Genomic DNA, 18,007 nt, shown 5'->3' with positions numbered 1-18,007 from the left:
TTGCATGTCTCACGAAGGCTTTCTAACACATACCATTGAGCTGGCCCTGTCAGTCGGTTCGGTTTGACAAAGGAAGGTCCAGACTTTGTAATGAGTTCAATATGTTTATTGAACTATTGACACAGTTCTTAAATGAGTTTGACTCTCCTGCTAATCTAACTGTAGTAACTCAGTCTAACTAAACCAGTCTGCTCTAAGCCACGTGCTGGGTGTGATGCTGTTGATCAACCCTGATGTACTCTCTAGATGTCTGTCTGTGGAAAGAGGCTGAATGTGAGTGCCTCGTGCCTTTGATAGTGAGATACCACCCCTGGGTGTCCTGCCTGCTCATTGGTCATGTCCTGTTCTCTGTGTTCATTAGCTGCCTGTCTGTATATCATTATCTGCATGTCTGCATATCATGACATCTCCCACTTTCTCTTTCCCTTTCTCATTGTGTCCTCCCTCCCGGTCTCTTTATCTTTCACTCTTTCTCTTTTCTTCTTCCTCCCTCTCCCCTTTCTCTTTCCCTTGCCTTTCTCTCCCCTTTCAGCCCCTCCCCTCAGTCGCATTCCTCACCCCTCAGTAACAATCTGGCTGGTGGCCCCATGTCCTGTGCTGCCTCTGAATGTTCTCATTACCTGAGGTTGGTGGGTGTTCTAGACAGGGAGCATTCCCATCGGAAGTGTTGCTTGGCTGTTGGAGGGAAAAGTTCTGTTATTGTAACATTCCTCTCTCGGTTGCTCTTGGCAGGGACATTGGAAGTAACAGTAGAGCAGCTTCAAAACGATTGCAAATAATATAGCTAAAACCTTTCCAAGTGGGTGGTTGATTTTAAGGAATTAGCTGAACTCTCATGAATGAAATTGGATATTAAATCATTTCGCATTGGATTTGAGAAAACAGGCTATTGTTTTGGATGGAGTCCCCTCAATAGAATTGGATGATGAAAGATAAGTGAGTCCATTTTAAAGGATTGCCTATTGCAACAAAAATCGCCTAACCTCTTTCTTTACCCCTCAAGCTTCATTCCTTCATCATTTTGTCCAGTCTTTGAAAGAAGTTAATTTAAATCTTCCAGTCTCTAGTTAGTGCCCGAGATGTAGGACAGGTATTTGCAAAGTAATCTCCCCTGTTATTTTTTCCATCTTCTGTGGCTTTTCTTTCTGTAATGTAAGAAATGTGTTATTGGGATAAATGGGGTGACAAGAAATGTGTACATGAGATTCAACCACTCAGCCAAGCCTGGAACATGATAATGGAGCCTGTTGATTCCGATATGCTGATGTTGGATGATACAATAACATGCACTGGTCAACACTGAAGAATGACACAAACACAGAAAATACTGGACAATCTCAGCAAGTCTGACGGCATCTGTGGAGAGAGGTGGGAGCTAACGTGGATATCTCTTTGCCAAAGCTTGAGAGAACTGGAAATAGGGTCAGATTTTGGAGAGTGTGGAGCAGTGGGGCTGAATAGAGGGCCAGCGATTGGTGGAGATTGACAAAGATGTCGTGGACAGAAGGACAAGACAAAGGGAATGTAAATGGGGTGATTAAGGCTAAGAAGCGTGCTTATAAAGAGATATGAAAGAGATTAGAATGTGTAAATGGCAGAACAAAGGTAAGCAGTGTGCAAGGGCAACTAGGAACCGTTGGCCTAGGTGGAGTGGGGGGGGGGGAAAGGGGGGGGAAAAAATGGTGAGGGAAAAACTGATCGACGGAAGAAATTAAACTAAATTGATAGAAATAAAAATGGGGTGAAGGTAGAGGAGAGAGTTCCCAGTTTGAAGTTGTTGAACTCAATGTTAAGTCCGGAGGCTGTAACATGCCTAATCAGAAGACAAGGTGCTGTTCCTCCAATTTGCGTTGGGCTTCACTGGAACATTGCAACAGGCCAAGGATGGACATGTGGACGTGAGAGCAGGACGGTGAGTTGAAATGGCAAGTGATAGGAAGGCCTTGGTCCTGCTTGCAGATGGACCGAAGGTGTTCTGCAAAGCAGTCACCCAGTCTGCGTTTAATCACTTCAATGTAGAGTAGAGAATGATAGTTTGATTGTTGCCTAAAATGAGGCAGCAGGAAAAATCAGTATTCATACAAGTTCAAAACAGTCAAAAATCAGTATCACTGGAGTTCCATTTCTCAGGTATACCTGACCTGTTCAGATAGGTTTTACTGTTCCCAGACACTTTCTAGTTGTACCCTTACGGGTCCATTGACTGAACAACTAGCTCGAGCTTTCTCTCGCTGCGCGATCGGGTGGCATGGCGGCACAGTGGTTAGCACTGCTGCCTCACAGCCCCAATGTCCCAGGTTCAATTCTGGCCTCGGGTGACCGTCTGTGTGGAGTTTGCACTTTCTCCCCGTGTCTACGTGGATTTCCTCCGGGTGCTCCGGTTTCCTTCCACTGTCCAAAGATGTGCAGGTTAGGTGAATTGGCCATGATAAATTGCCCTTAAGTGTCCAAGAAGGTTAGGTGTACTGGGGTTACGGATATAGGGTGGAGGTGCAGGGCACAATTTTCAAGGGCCGGAGCAGCCTTAGCACAGGTTGGGTGGGCAGTGGCGCTAACATGAAATATTTACTTTTGATTAAGAATTGTTTCTCAAGGGCAACACAGTGGCGCAATGGTTAGCACAGCTGCCTCCCGGCGCTGAGGGCCCGGGTCACTGTCTGTCTGGAGTTTGCACATTCTCAATGTGTCTGCATAGGTCTCACCCTCGCAACCCAAAGGTGGATTGGCCACGCTAAATTGCCCTTAATTGGAAAAAAAGTAATAGGGTACTCAAAATTTATTTGAAAAAAATAATTGTTTCTCAAATCTTAGTTTGAGGAAAAGGATGACAAAAAATGAGCCATTGCAACAAACTGTATTAATGGTTATTTCCGGCCTAGTTTGGGTCCATCAGTGCTGCAAATCTAAAATTCTCATAGCCTTGTTCAAATTCCTCCTATTGTCTCACCCCATTACATCTCTGTGGCCTCCTCCAACCCTCAGAACTCTGCGTTCCTCCAACTCTGATCTCTTGGGGGCCATCCCCAACTTCCTTCACCCTACCACTGGCAGCTGTGGCTTCAACCGTCGAGGCCCTCGGTTCTCAAATGCACTCCCTCCCTGAAAGCATTCTGCCTCTGCGATGGTGTTCATATCCATTAGATGGACTGTTCTATCGAATCTGTATTATCCCAATCTGTTTTGGTCAGTGTTTGAACTCTGGCCGATGATTCAGTAAGTGGCAGACTGCGATCAGTCCTTAAACATTCTATCCATTCAAATAAGTTATTCATTATTTTTCGCATCTCTCAACAGATTATGGAAGAAACAAACACACAGATAGCCTGGCCGTCCAAACTGAAGATTGGAGCAAAGTCGAAGAAAGGTAAGTTACTTTTGAGGAGAAATTTGATTCCATGAAAAAAAGGTCCAGACATTTGGAGAACAAAAATATCAATAAGTTTGCATGAGTGAAATACTAATGAATTATTCAATTGTAGAATACAAAATCACAGTGTGCCAAGGCAAAGCTTCCCAGTGGGCATGATGTCACCAAATTCCAGGATCAGGAATGACATTCATCCAGCTGCTTTGTAGCAAATGTTGGACATTTGTACTCCCTGTCAACAGCACGGAATTTTACGCTCAGAATGTGACTTTTTTAAAAGAAATTTAGAGTACCCAATTATTTTTTCCACTCAAAGGGCAATTTAGGGCAGCCAATCCACCTACCTGTTATATATTTCGCTTTTAAACCAGTCGAGTTGTTGAAATGAGCAGTAGTCTTCTTGTAAAGATAAACTAATTTATTGAGTAATACAAATAAATATTGTGAGCTTTTTTTACTTAATACTCAACTAATAAAACAAAGAAACAATTGTAGAGATAATTAAATTATACAATACAATACTTCGATAAATAATAACTTTTTCTCTCTCTAGCTTTCCTATGTCTGTTCTCTCTGCACTCCTGATACACACTCCATCAGAAAGTGCGGGAAAGCTACTTTCTGATAGATCCTGATAGTGAGACATCTAGTGTTCAATTGCCTCTACTAGCACTACATATATTGATAGTGTATAGTGATATACAGAGATCACTACATCCCCCCTTTTTTATTTAACATGTTCTTGCAAATATTAAAAGAAAATGTTACATTTGAAATGCAGTGGTTACATAGTACAGCAATCACTAGAATTATGTAAATGTTCACAAATTCAGTCGATTTGTGGATCTTCTTAATCTCACTGGTGATGAAGAAGTTTTAATGTCCTTGTTGATTGTCAGATTGGAATGTAGTTGTTGTTCAACTTGCTTTGAACACTCTGGAGGAATTATGTCATGGCAACTTTTAATCGTAGACAAATCTTTGGAATTGAGAAGATTTGTTGAAGCACCTGTGTCTAATTTGAATGAGATTGGAATATTATTAATACGGACAGTATTCATCCATTCGTTGCTGACGATGTTGACTAGTTGATCTTTCGTTGCTTGAAGATCCTTTTTATTTTTGTGAAGAGCTTTTTTTGTTGCTTGAAGATCATTCATTCTTGCTTGCTTGCAGACTAGTCTTCATGGATCCTTCAACCACTCCAACAAAGAAGGTATTTTCTAACGAGAAAATTTCATCACTTTGTTTGAAATCTTGTTGAGTGTTGATTTGTTCATCTTTGTCAACAGCTCTCACATTGTAGTTCTTTTTGTGTGCAGGAGCAAGATAACTTGAGGATGATTGACACTGAGAAACATAATGATTCATTTTTGAACATCTCAGACAACGTTTTTCAACACCCACTTAATCCCTTTACTACTTTTGGAAAATGTTGTCTGAGATGTTCAAAAATGAATCATTATGTTTCGCCGTGACATATAGTGATGTTCGTGCATGTGCGGAAGTCTTTTGTGGAGTCTCGCATTTCTGTGCGAAGTGCGCATGTCCTGAGATGGAAAATGCGTGCGCTGGGTAGCTGCTGTTCCGAACAGTGTTCTGTTCTGCCTGCAACACCATTTTTATTCTCTCTGCCTAATGGTAGACTTTCGCGCCTTTTTCCTTGGCATAAAATTCTAAATACTGACTTTTGGTCTGTTCACTGGAGATGCATTTCTCTATCGCGATTTTCAACGGTAAATCATTTTGCCGAATTAAAGCTTCTCGTACAGTATCATCAGTTATTCCATAAACAGTTTGATCTCTTACAAGAGAATCACGACGATCAGCATAGTTACAAGTTTGAGCTAAGAGTTTGCGATCTTAAATGAAGTTATTCACTGGTTCACCAACTTTTTGGACTGGCTTATGAAACCTGAATCTCTCTAAAATTTCATTAGTTTGCATTTTGCAATGGTCATCAAATTTCATGATTATTTGTTCAAACTTCGACTTATCTTCACCAGCAGCAAAATTAAACGAATTGTAGATTTCAATTGCTTGCTGTCATGCTAGGGACAGAAGCAAAACGATTTGGCTTGCTTCAGATGCAGCGTTTAAATCACTAGCTTCCAGATAGAGCTGGAATTGTTGTTTAAACAACTTCCAGTGGTCTTTACATGTCTGGGAGCTTGCACTTGGTCCATCAAAACTCTGTTTTTGTCGCGGATTTCCCCCCCCACCCAGCCAGCCTCCCTTAATTGGAGAAAAAATAATTGGGTACTCTAAATTTAAAAAAAAATCTACAGTCACAGAGTGAGGGAGGAATTAGAGCTGAGTATTGGCAGCGTATATATGAAAAGTGACCCCCAACCCTTCCAGATGTTACTGAAGGCTGGTGTGTACAAGATGAAGGCAGACCCAAGAAAGGAAATCCTGAGATATATCAGGGCGATCGGGTGGACAAAAGAGGTGAAGCCATTGTGCGCTATGATGTAGATAAAGTAAGTAAATTCGCCATAGTCCCAGGTGACCATAAGCTACTTTCCCCAATGAGGGGGAGAGCTGGCTGGTAGTGATTTAACCTGAGGGTCACCACACCTCAAGCGAGGTGCAAGTTGAGATAGCGGGCCTTCATGAATAACCTCAGCAGTACAGGAATTGAACCCCTGCTGTTGGCCTTGCTTTCCATCACAAACCAGCTGTCAGCCAACTAAGCTAAATGTACCACCCCCCCCCCCCCCCCATCTCTCCAACTGAGCTAAACCAGCTCAGGAGGATGTTGTTGAACGAGCACATACACCGAGGCAGTGGAGAGGCTGTGCATGCTGGGAAAGGAGAGTGGCTAAAAACCGCCTTCACACACATCGTGGTTGACCAATGCCGTTTCAGGGTGAAAACGTGAGTAGAGGAGCTTTAAGGAGGGAGGGATCAGAGTTCAATTGAGACAGAGGTATGTTGAGAAGGGAAAGGGACAGTTGGCGACAAGATGGTGATTGGCAGGTTTATGGAAGGGGTAAGAGATTTTGGGGAGTTGGTGGGATGGCAGTGGTGGGAGGTTGCTAGTTTTGGAGGCTCGAGACAAGTTAGTGCCGGCATTCACTCTGATGCTGAAGAGGGGAAGTTGAAAATGAGGTGGGAGGATGAAGGGAGCGAGCTTTACAGTTAAAACTAGTAATGTGATGGTGTGGTCGTTCTGTTAGGTTAATTCACTGAAACTAGTGGCAATAGAAACTCAGTCATTTCATTTCAAGTAATAGAAGCAGTCATACATTCCATATCCACTGAGTGTTTCAGTTCTCTCTTTGATACATACTGTGTCATGTTGCTAAGCATTAATTCATCAATCCCAATGACAAAGTGCTGTGTGTCAATAGGAGCTATTTATTGAATCTATCATTCATTTGCCATGCTTTTGGAGAAGAATGGGATATTGAACATCAATCTTCTGTTAATATAGGTTTAAGTGTCATGCTGCTGTTTAGGTAGCCGTGAGGCATTTGTGGATTTAGACGCCGTGAATGCCCTTTTTACACCTCATTGAAGAACATGTCTTATGTAAATACTCCGCTCGGAATGATCAGATGGCAATTTGTTTTCAAATGTAAGCAAACTTGGAAATGAAACAGCGGAAATCAAAGGTGAGTGAATGTAATTGTAGTTGCCACCTTGCTGTGCAGGAATCTGCATGTGACAGAAGTGCCATCAAATATAATGCATTTAAACTTCAAGTTCAATGACTTTCATAGCTCTATGAAAGCTTTATTTCTTGTAGCTTTTTAGCACTTGCCTCGTGGCGTTGACCAGTACCGTGTGAAAGGCTGGCTAACAAAATAGTGGCTCGTGGGATATGAGGATCGGTGTCCTCTCTGACAAAAAGAAAGTGGCTGAAGAACAGAAAACAGAGCGACGGTAAATGGTTATTTTTCAGAACAGAGGGTGGTAGACAGTGGTGTCCCCCAAGGATCAGTGCTAGGATCACTGTTTTTATTATTGATGCACATTAATAACTTGGGTATTGGAACACTGAGTAAAATTTCAAATGAATTGCTGATGATGTCAAAGTAGGAAGGGTGGCAGACAGTGAGGATGATGCCCGCAACATTCTGCCAGTCCATCTTGACTGGCAGAATGGGCAGACAAGTAGCAGATGAAATTTGACACCAAAAGTGTGAGGTGATGCGTTTTTTTCAGAAGGGATTCAGGAGAGGCCATATGTGCTACTCCTTGGAATAATTTTAAAGAGAATACACGAGAATACAGAGACAAAGGGATCTGGGGGTGCATTGTTCAATGAAAGTGGCAGGGCATGTTGCGAGAATGGTTAGCAAAGCACGGGTGACCTTGGGCTCCATTAGGGGAGACAGTGGTGTAGTGGTATTGTCACTGGACTAGTAATCCAGAAACCCAGGGTAATGCTCTGGGGACCTGGGTTCGAATCCCGCAAGGGCAGTTGGTGGAATTTGAATTCAGTAAAAAATGTGGAATTAAAAGTCTAATGATAACCATGGAACCATTGTCGATTGTCGTAAAATCTCATCTGGTTCACTGATGTCCTTTAGCGAAGGAAATCAGTCATCCTTACCTGATCTGGCCTACATGTGACTCCAGGCAATATGGTTGACAGATTGAAGGCTTTGGGCATGAGCTACAGAGGGGATGTGAGGAAGGACTTTTCAACACAGTGAGTGTGGTGGAAGCAGAGGTGAAAGGATCTTGGATGGGCACTTGATGGAAATAAACTTGCAGGGGCATGGGGGATTGAGATGGGATTGCTCTACAGTTACCTTGCCCAATGGACTCAATAGGCTGAATGGCCACTTCCTCTGTTGTCAATGCTTCTATAATTCAATGAGCATGAACAATTTTAACTCTGAGTTCAATCAGACTGTGACTGATCTGTACTTCGGCTCCATTTACTCTTTATAATCATTATATAACAAAAAATCTATTGAAATTGTGGTAACTTGACCACAAAAAGGTAGTTGAATCATGCAGAACGTTAATCTTCTTTAATATATAAAAATAACAATGTTTAAAGTACAGTATGAACTCGAAAGCAGGAGCAACGAGCTAAACATCGAAATAACCGTAACGGAAAAGGTTTAGAACGAACGGCAGTTAAATACGAATATACGCAGATAACAACAACAAGTAATGATGTCACAGCACTTACTGATGACATCTGCAATGGATTTAAATAAGAAGATGCATTATAGTAATAAGACTCTGAAGTGAAAGCCAGAAATAATCAGCAGGTTTGGCAGGATCTGTGGAGAGAGAACTAGAGTTAACGTTTCAGGTCTGTGCCTCACATCAAAACATATTGTCAAAGGTCATCGATCTGAAGCATTGACTCTTGTTTCCCCTTCCACAGATGCTGCCTGGGAGAGAGTCCAAGATTTCTGTGACTGTGTGTGTGGGAAGCATGGGCTCCTGATTTCCCCCAGGGATAGTCCAGCTCCAATTTGATATTGTATCTCCTGGTTCTGGATTCTCCCACCAGAAGAAATAGCTTCTCTATATCCTTACCCCAGTCCTTCCCAAATGATTTTCTGATGTGACCTCGTTTTAACACTTGATAATTAATGAGGTCCCAGGTGCTAACAGAAACAAAACAGCAATAAAGCAGCAGAGTAAGTTCAGTGTCTAATTATTAAAGTTTGAGTATTATAGATCAGTGTATTGTACAACATCTGTGATGATAAATCCTGGGCCTCCGTGACCAGTCATGAAATCCAAGTTGACTTCCATCACTGCGCTCCAGAATCCTCTGAAGCATTTACAGTCACATAGTGACATCACAGCACACACGTGATCAGAGCCTCTGCAGCCAATCAATGTGCAATGTCAGCATTTGACTTCTGCTTGGTTGCTCCCCACTACCTGAATGACAGGCCGAGCGGGAAATTAACGTGATTTCTCGGAACTCCATTTGCTGTTTCTCTGACCCCAATTAGAGTCGCGACCCACAGTTTGGGAACAAGCCGAATAATGTTCCCTGTAAAAACCTTTGAATGTTCTAGTCACCTTTAATCGATCAAGCGAGGAATGATACTAGGTGAATTGCTCCATCGGAGAGGCCGTATAGACATAACAGGCCGGATAGCCACTCTCTGGGCTGTACCTCGTTCGATGATTCAGTGAACCAGCTCGGTAGGATCACACAAGCTAGGTTCATGAAACCAGTGCTCAATTACAGATTCTGCAAATCTGAAAGAAAAACAGAAAATGCTGGATAAACTCAGCTGGTCTGGTAGAATCTATGGAGCGAAACAAAGTTAACGTTTTGGGAACTGCAGAAGGGCCGTTTGGACCCGAAAGGTTCACTCTGTGCCTCTTTCCACAGATGCTTCCAGATCTGCTGAGTTTATTCAACATTTTCTGTTTTTATCTCAATTGACTCTTTTGGTGCTGATACCATTCCGATCTCCTCTCTTCTGGAAGATGGAATTTCGGATTTCCATGACCCTTTGTGTGGACAAGCTGTTCCTGATTTCACTCCCATTTGGCTCAGCTTTGAGAAGGAACTTTTGCTCCGACATCTGCTTATTACATGCAGAGGGAGAAGAACGTGCTTTCTAGACCTGTGAATACTGACTGCCTTGGGGTGAAGTGAGCGCCATTTGTGTGTCCTGTCGACCCTCCCCACCCCCCCACCCGATCCTCATTGGCATTGATGTATAAGTGCGGTTACACAACGGTGGCCAAACTGCACCCTCTGGACCACTTCTGATGCCTGACCCCTGGCAGCCAGCCCCTCGAAGCTCAGGCAGTTCAGTCCTGTTCGTGTTTACAGTTATTGGCTGGTCCTGATTGAATTTTATGGGTCTGGAAAGGGAATAAATCAGTGAATAAATCCTAAATGAGAACACCAAGATCTGTTAGTATTGGCAACTTGAAATAGATGAAAATTAATTGGTACTTTATAAGTGACCCTCAAAGGCCCATGAAACATACCCAAGCAGTTCACAGAGCCAACAGGCTTGGACACCCCATAGGCTGCAGCAACACTTTGTCCTCCATTTTATATCTGCTTCATTAATTCCGCCAATGCACCGTAACAAATACTAGAATGAAGAAAGCATAAAGATTTTCAAACCTTGATAAGAATGGCATTTGTTACTGTTATTCGAGCATGACACTGTCCTAATGGAATCGTTCACCTCTTTTGCTGTTGTATTTCATTCCTGCCTTTCGCCTGAGCAGAGTATACAACAGCAACTTGTTTTGGTATCGCATCTTCAACAAATAAAACATCCCAAGGTGCTTCACAGAGGCATTATGTTCACGCAATCTGACACTGAGCAGCATAAGAAGTTATTAGGGCACATGACTAAAAATGTGGTCAAAGAGGAATACAAAATAAACTTGTTCTCAGCCTTGCACATAAAAAAGCTTATTTATAAAGCACCTTTCACAAGGCAACAGCCCGATGTGTTAAGCTGCCATTGAGGTACATTTGAAGTGTAGTCACTGTTGTGATGTCAGAAACATGCAGGACAAATATGGATGCATGCTTAAATTTACCTTTGTTTTATCAGTTACCTTTTTCTTGCTTGTATCTTCTCTTTATGTTCCTCCTGTTGGTTTTCGTTGTTTTTGTTTTCTCTGGATTATTTTTCTCCTCCTTCATCTCCGTTCTTGTTTGTAGTCTCTCTGATGTGTTTACTCTCTCTATGTAGCACCTTTCATGACTGCAGAAAATCCAAACGCGTCAATGAAGTACTTCAAAGTTGTAATCACTGTTGTAATATAGGGAACACAGGAGACAATTTGTGCACAGCAAGCTCCCGCAAATTGCAATGTGATAATGACCAGCTCATCTGTTCTTGTGATGTTGATTGAGGGATGAATGTTGGCCAGGACACCGGGGATAACTCTCCTGCTCTTCTTCAAAGTAGTGCCAATGGAACCTTTGACATCCATCCAAGGGTCACGAAGGGGCTCCAGTTTAACTCCTCAACTGAAAGGCTACTCCATCAACAGTGCTGCATATCTTTATTTGGGATCGTAAAATAGGAAATACTCTTTGTGGGTGGGATTGGTAGATTTGGATCTCGGGAGCTATAAGTGTATTCTTAAATGCAATATAATGCTCTCTCAATGGGTGAAGATAATGTACTATTCTGGGTTGGAGAAGACCTTTCTTTTCCAGGTGGTTGTGGGGAAAAGGCTGCCTCCAATTATATTCCTGGAAATACATTATGAAGTCGCACATGGTAACTACTATTTTCCCATGGATACTTTCAGAATTCTTTTCTCCTCCTTTTGAATTAAATGCCTTTTCATCTCCTCTGAACCATCCCAAGTTGGTTGTACTAAATTACTAGTGCAGCACAACACAATTGTTTTGGGAAGTCATGGATTTGCGGGGAAGGTTGTTCGGATATGATGGTGCAGTCTGTTTGTACGTGGCTTAACCTGTCAGAGGCTCTCCTCTCTGATGCTGCAGGGGCGAATTCACAATGTACCTCTCCTCCCCTGCCCTTGGAGGGCATTGGTGACCATCGGCTTCCATTAGATTAGTACTGGAGCAGTTTGCCGTTGCCTCCCACAGGATGGCTGACCAGCAAACTCTCCTGCATTTGCCACCTGCCATCAGGTGCGTTGGAAGGAATTAAACAGGCTGCTGATAATCACACCATTTGGCCACATTATAAAAGCACCCTCCCTAGCAATCAGGTCCTGAAGTGAGACTTGAACCCAGACTTTCTGGTCCAGAGGGAGGAATGCTGTCGACGGTGCCACAAAGCCTCCATTCACAATATACGGGGTTCTGTAAATGTGGAAATAAATTGCACGGATGTGACCTAATCTCTGAGATAATGGTATGTATGAGTGGGCGGCAAGGCAGCACAGTGGTTAGCACTGTTGCTTCACAGCTCCAGGATCCCAGGTTTGATTCCCGGCTTGGGTCACTGTCTTGCAGAGTATGCACGTTCTCTCCGTGTCTACGTTCGTTTCCTCTGGGTACTCCAGTTTGCTCTCGCAGTCCAAAGATGTTAGGTGGGGGTCACTAGGTTATGGAAATAGGGTAGAGGTGTGGGCTTAAGTCTTTCCAAGGGCCGGTGCAGACACAAAGGGCGGAATGGCCTCCTTCTGCACTGAAGATTCTATGAAATGTTCTGGTATCGGATGGTGAGGCGGTGGCATTGTGGTATTGTCACAGGATGAGTAATCCAGAGACCCAGCGTAATGCTCTGGGCTGCAGGTTCAAATCTCATTACAGCAGACGTTCAAATTTGAATTCAATAAACCCACCTGGTTCACGAATGTCCTTCAGGAAGGAAATCTGCCATCCTTACCTCGTCTAGCCTACATGTGATTCCAGACCCACACAGCGATGCCGTTGACTCTTAATTGTCCTCCTCTGAAATTGCTGAGCAAGCCACCCAGCTCGAGGGAAATTAGGGATCTCCTTTTGCTCCAAGCAGACCCAACCAGCCCACATCCCAAGAACGAATATTTTTTAAAAATTAGATGGAATCCTGCTTGGAACAGCTTTGTGGTAAACTCTCATCTTGGACAGGACAGTTCAACTTGGTCACCCCTGATATTGGGCACAAGGACAAAGCAATGTAGCGAAAGGTCTTTCTCATCTTTCTTCATGCAATGTCTGGATACTTCAGTGTGAGCGCACTAATTATCCAAAACTAGTCAAACTGCATGTGTTAACATCTCAATCAGGCTAATCTAACCACCAAGAAACATTTTGACTTGATTGTTTTCCGACCAGAACTTATTTCGGACAACAGTTTCCCAGTGAGTGTACTGTCAATGCCTAGTTCTGGAGTCAGTTAGGTACATTGGTTGCTGCTGCCATAGAATAGACTTCTCCAGGTGTGATAGCTGACATGAAGCTAATTTTTAAATGATATTGCTCCTTATTTTGTCACAATTACCTGTATATGAGAGCGCGCCCAACATTTGCACAATCTCGTTCGCGATTGCATGGTAAAGAGCAAAGCAGTTGATCAATGGAGGTCTGCATCTGCAATTGGTGGACCCAGCAGCCATTGCTGGGCCCACACAGGGATCAGGAGGTTGAAGAGAATGTACACTCTTATTTAGAATTATGTAGCTCACTGTGCTGGTCGCATGGAGTTCCACCTGGTGAGAACTCAGATGTGCGCTTGTCACTTTCCCTAATGACCAGCTCATGACTGCTTTTTGAGAGTCGAGAGGACATTTAACGTCCCTGCAGTTCAATTGAGTCAAGACAATGCGACTACGAGTGCAGGAGTGGAAAGTCAACTTCATGGTAGGTATTTTGATAACAGAGCCAGTCAATCCAAGATGCTCGTGGCCTCTGTGATGGTTGACCCACGATCCGGGATTATTGGCAGGAGAGTTAGCCTGTCATGGGCATCTACGATTTACACCACCAGTTAAGCCTACCCATGGATTTCCCAATGGACCCGGCTGGACAAGCTGTGGTCTTTATTGGTAGGCTGTGAATTTTTATGTTTGCGGACTATGGGTCATTAAATTTTGGCTCTAGCTAATTTTCACCTCTGTTTTGAACTTGGGTTAGTACAATGTGTCCTCATCAAACAAACAAAGACTCAACCCATGTGTATACCTCAGTAATTTAGTAATTTGGCTCAGAGCCTCTCTTTAACACACTGCTGGGTTTCCATGTGCAAGCATTCTGATTTATTGGTAAAGTAAGGAACAAATTATACACCTTCGATGTCTGCACTGAGGGAATGCTGCATTGCTGGAAGTACCACATATCTTTCAGATGAACCTTTTAAAAAAAAAACAGAGGCCCTTTCAACTGGAGGCAATATTTGAAGAAGATGGGGGGAGTTCTCCCAATCATGGCATCCCTACACTGCAGAAGGAGGGCATTCGGCCCATTGAATCTGAACCGGCCCTTGCTCCAATAGAGCACCCTACCTAGGCCCAATTCCCGTAACCCCACTTTTAGGCAATATTAGTATCGCCAATTCACCTCACCTTTTGGACTATGAGAGGAAACCAAAGCACCGGGAGGAAACCCACACAGACACAGGGAGAAAGTGCAAACTCCACACAGTCACCCGAGGTTGGAATTGAACTCGGGCCCCTGGCACTGTGAGGCAGCAGTGATAACCACTGTGCCACCGTCCTGACTAATAATAATAATCTTTATTATTGTCACAAGTAGACTTACATTCACACTGCAATTAAGTTACTGTTAAAATCCCCTAGTCGCCACACTCCGGCTCCTGTTCGGGTACACAGAGGGAGAATTCAGAATGTCCAATTCATCTAACAATATTTAGCTCCTGACTAATATTTAGCTCTCAGTGAACATAATTAAAATTGATGCTGTGGTCATTATCCTATTATCATTATGGGTGTAAAGTGACTTCTATCTTTTCCGATAAAAATAACAATGACCCTTGCCAATGTATTTCATTGGTTGGAAAGCACTTTGGGATGTCCTAACAATGTGAAAGAAGTTAGAACAATGCAAGCTTTCCTTTCTTTAAGATTCTTCACTCTGTGACAGATCAAATAAAGTTTTAGTTTCCAACACTGAGACAGTTGGAGGGGGGAAGGAATGATCCTTTCCCCGGAGTGCTGCAGCTAGAGTTCTTCACCTTCTGCAGGCCCATATACATCAGTGAACAGGACAATGCCAGTGCCTGTCAGAGTTACAGTTCTGTCAGTGGGAGTGTGATATGGATACCTGTGGATCTGCAGCCTGTTTTATAACTCGTCAATAAAAATAAGTTCTGATCTTGTGTAAACCTGTCCATCAATTTTCTCTTGTGTGTTGCCGGATGAGATTCAATTCTCTCTCAATTTGCACCTGAACTAGGTAAGAATACAATGTTGTACAATGGGTAAAAGCACAGCTCTACCAGGTCGGGTTACCAACCCTCTCATCTTTTACATACTGTCCCATAAGTTTGGCTTTTTTCTTGTGTCCCGTTAATTGGCTCCCGGGGTTGCCAATTATCCTGCATTTCCCCAGTTCTCAGCAGCAGAGCCATCACAGCCAAAATAACCAGCTCCAACTCCGGATCTTGCCACTTCACCGATTACTTTGTGCTAGCTGACACGGACTGTTTCATTGTTGTTGTTGATGTAATTTAGTTGCCAATCAGTGGCCGCAGTTTGCTGGACCGTAGCTTCCAGCGCTATCACCATGTTTCAGTGTCGTTGCCGAGTATTAGTGACGTTTTACTAAACATGCTTTCCAGTCTTCCCAAGCCTTGATGAGGACTTGCTTACAAACTTGAGATAGTCGGTACAGTTTAACTTCAAAAACGTATTGAGAGCTATTCACAAAGGGCAAGCTCATGGTATTCAGGACAAAGACTCTTCTGCGTCTCGCTCTCTTGGAGCTTTACAGTCATCTCACTACTAATATCATAGATTCATCATTAATATCATTAATCCACAACTCTACACGGACAGTGGGCAAGCTCTCAGGTAAGTGAGTGAAGTAGAGGCTGTGGAGGAACAGGTGTTTGGAGTTGAGCAATCAACCTTTCCCAAGCTGTGTAAAGGTTGGCTATTTGATCTGCCTATAAGGTACCCAGTGGGAGATATTTAAGTGATTTGTAAACATTGACAAAGGTGACTGTAAATTGAAATAAAATTGGGGTTAAATACAGAGCTGATGTTGGCTCTTCTTCTAGAACCAATGAAATGACACAACACAAAAGGGGGCCATTCAGCCCATCTTGTCCGTGCTGATCCAAAGACACCCAGGTGCCCTTTCTAATCCCATCCTCCTGCACATGGCCCATTGCCCTGCAGCCTACAGCCCTTAAGATGGAGATCCAGATACCTTATAATAGAGTAAAGGGTCTCTGCTTCCACCACCAACTCGGGCAGCAAATTTCAGACACATGCATAAAAATGTTCTTCCTCAACTTCCGGTGGCAGCAATGAAGGAGTAAGTTGCACATTTGGTGGCTCCCGCTCGGGTCAGACTTTTGGACCTTTCCCCCCGATTTTCTACCGGACTTGAATTGTAAAACTGATGACAGAGGCAATTGTGAACTGAATTCCCACATCGGTGCATGGAGAGAAGGACTAGAAGTGCTCGTAAAGGCAGAAACAGAAAGACAGAGAAGGCTTGGGCTGAAGCTGCAGCAGGAGACAGCATGGCGGAGGACCGGACCTCTGGTTTGTCGACCCAGCGGTCAATGGAGCAGCTGATGCAAGTTATTCAGGAAGGCTTTGTTAAGCAGAAACGGGACTGCTTGGACCTGATAAGAGTCAATTGAGCAGCTGGTGCTTAGATTGGACGCCCAAGATCGGGCGATCCAGAAGGTAGAGAAGGCGCTGGCTGAGCAGGAGGAACATCAAACTGCGGTGGAGTTGGAGGTGGAGATGCTGAGAGACCAGCAGAAGAAGCTCCTGGAGAAGGTGGAGGACCTAGAGAATAGGTCCCGCCGGCAGAACTTGAGAATCGTTGGGCTCCCGGAGGGGTCCGAAGGAGCGGACACTGGGGCATACATCACAGACATGCTTGAGAAGCTGCTGGGGGATGGGGCATTCTCCCGGCCCTTGGAGGTGGACAGGGCTCACAGAGCACTTGCGAGGAAGCCGCAAATGGGAGACCCCCCGAAGGCAATGGTGGTGAGATTCCACAGGTACTCGGATAAGGAGTACATTCTACAGTGGGCCAAGCAGACACGGAGCTGTAAGTGGGACAACAGTATCCTGCGGGTTTACCAAGACCTGAGTGTGGAGATGGCCAGGCGAAGAGCAGGCTTCAACCAGATTAGGTCGATCCTTTTTCAGAAAAAGGTGAAGTTCGGACTGTTGTATCCGGCTGGTCTCTGAGTCATGCATGAGGAACAGCACTTTAATTTTTAGTCGCCTGAGGACGCGCTGGACTTCGCGAAAAGGAAAGGACTGGTGGTGGACTGAGAACTTTTGAACTTTGCTGCAACGTTCATGTTGGGTTTTTTTTTCTGTTCTTTTCAAAAAGTTTCTCATTTTTCGTTTTGTGGAAGATGTTTTAATGCCTTTTTCATTGATTTGGGACACGCGGTAGAGCTGAGTGAGTTAAGGTTTTCATTGGCAATGTTGGGGGATGGAGGTGTGCTTGTTTAGATCTTGGTGTTTTTCTGTCGGGCAGTTGTGTGGGGATTGCTTGATGTTGAGTATTTTTGTATGAGCGGTGGGGAGGGAACAATAGGTGGGGGACTATCCGGTGCCAGGGATGGGGGCCACCAAGCTAGCTGGGCGGGCTAACTCACAGAAGCATCTCTCCCGCGGATGGAAATGGCTGGCACGAGGGGACATAACTTTAAACTGAGGGGTAATAGATGTAGGACAGAGGTCAGAGGTAGGTTCTTTACGCAAAGAGTAGTGAGGCCGTGGAATGCCCTACCTGCTACAGTAGTGAACTTGCCAACATTGAGGGCATTTAAAAGTTTATTGGATAAACATATGGATGATAATGGCATAGTGTAGGTTAGATGGCTTTTGTTACGGTGCAACATCGTGGGCCGAAGGGCCTGTACTGCGCTGTATTGTTCTATGTTCTATGTTCTAAGCACAGTGGGGTGTGTGCATATGTTTGGTTTATTAAAGGGGTTGGGTTACAGAGGAATTGAGAGGAGGTTGGGGGGGGAGGCTGCCTGGGGATGGGCCAGTGGAGGCGCGGAGCATGGGCTGGAGGCGGGCCCAAAAAAGGGGATG

General features: G+C 44.0%; 1 protein-coding gene across 3 annotated transcripts in view; it reads left to right on the top strand.

Annotated features, from left to right (window-relative positions):
- LOC140393004 (protein bicaudal C homolog 1-like) overlaps positions 1 to 18,007 on the top strand; it is a 398,646-nt gene that overhangs the window by 196,419 nt on the left and 184,220 nt on the right. For all 3 annotated transcript variants that reach the window (XM_072478914.1, XM_072478916.1, XM_072478915.1), the window contains exon 3: positions 3,295 to 3,364. In XM_072478914.1, the coding sequence (XP_072335015.1) occupies positions 3,295 to 3,364 (70 nt within the window). The remainder of the gene's footprint in view (positions 1 to 3,294; positions 3,365 to 18,007) is intronic.

The sequence above is a fragment of the Scyliorhinus torazame genome, chromosome 16 (assembly GCF_047496885.1).
Source record: "Scyliorhinus torazame isolate Kashiwa2021f chromosome 16, sScyTor2.1, whole genome shotgun sequence".
NCBI classification, from domain to species: Eukaryota; Metazoa; Chordata; class Chondrichthyes; order Carcharhiniformes; family Scyliorhinidae; genus Scyliorhinus; species Scyliorhinus torazame.
This window is presented reverse-complemented; position numbering and strand designations above follow the sequence as displayed.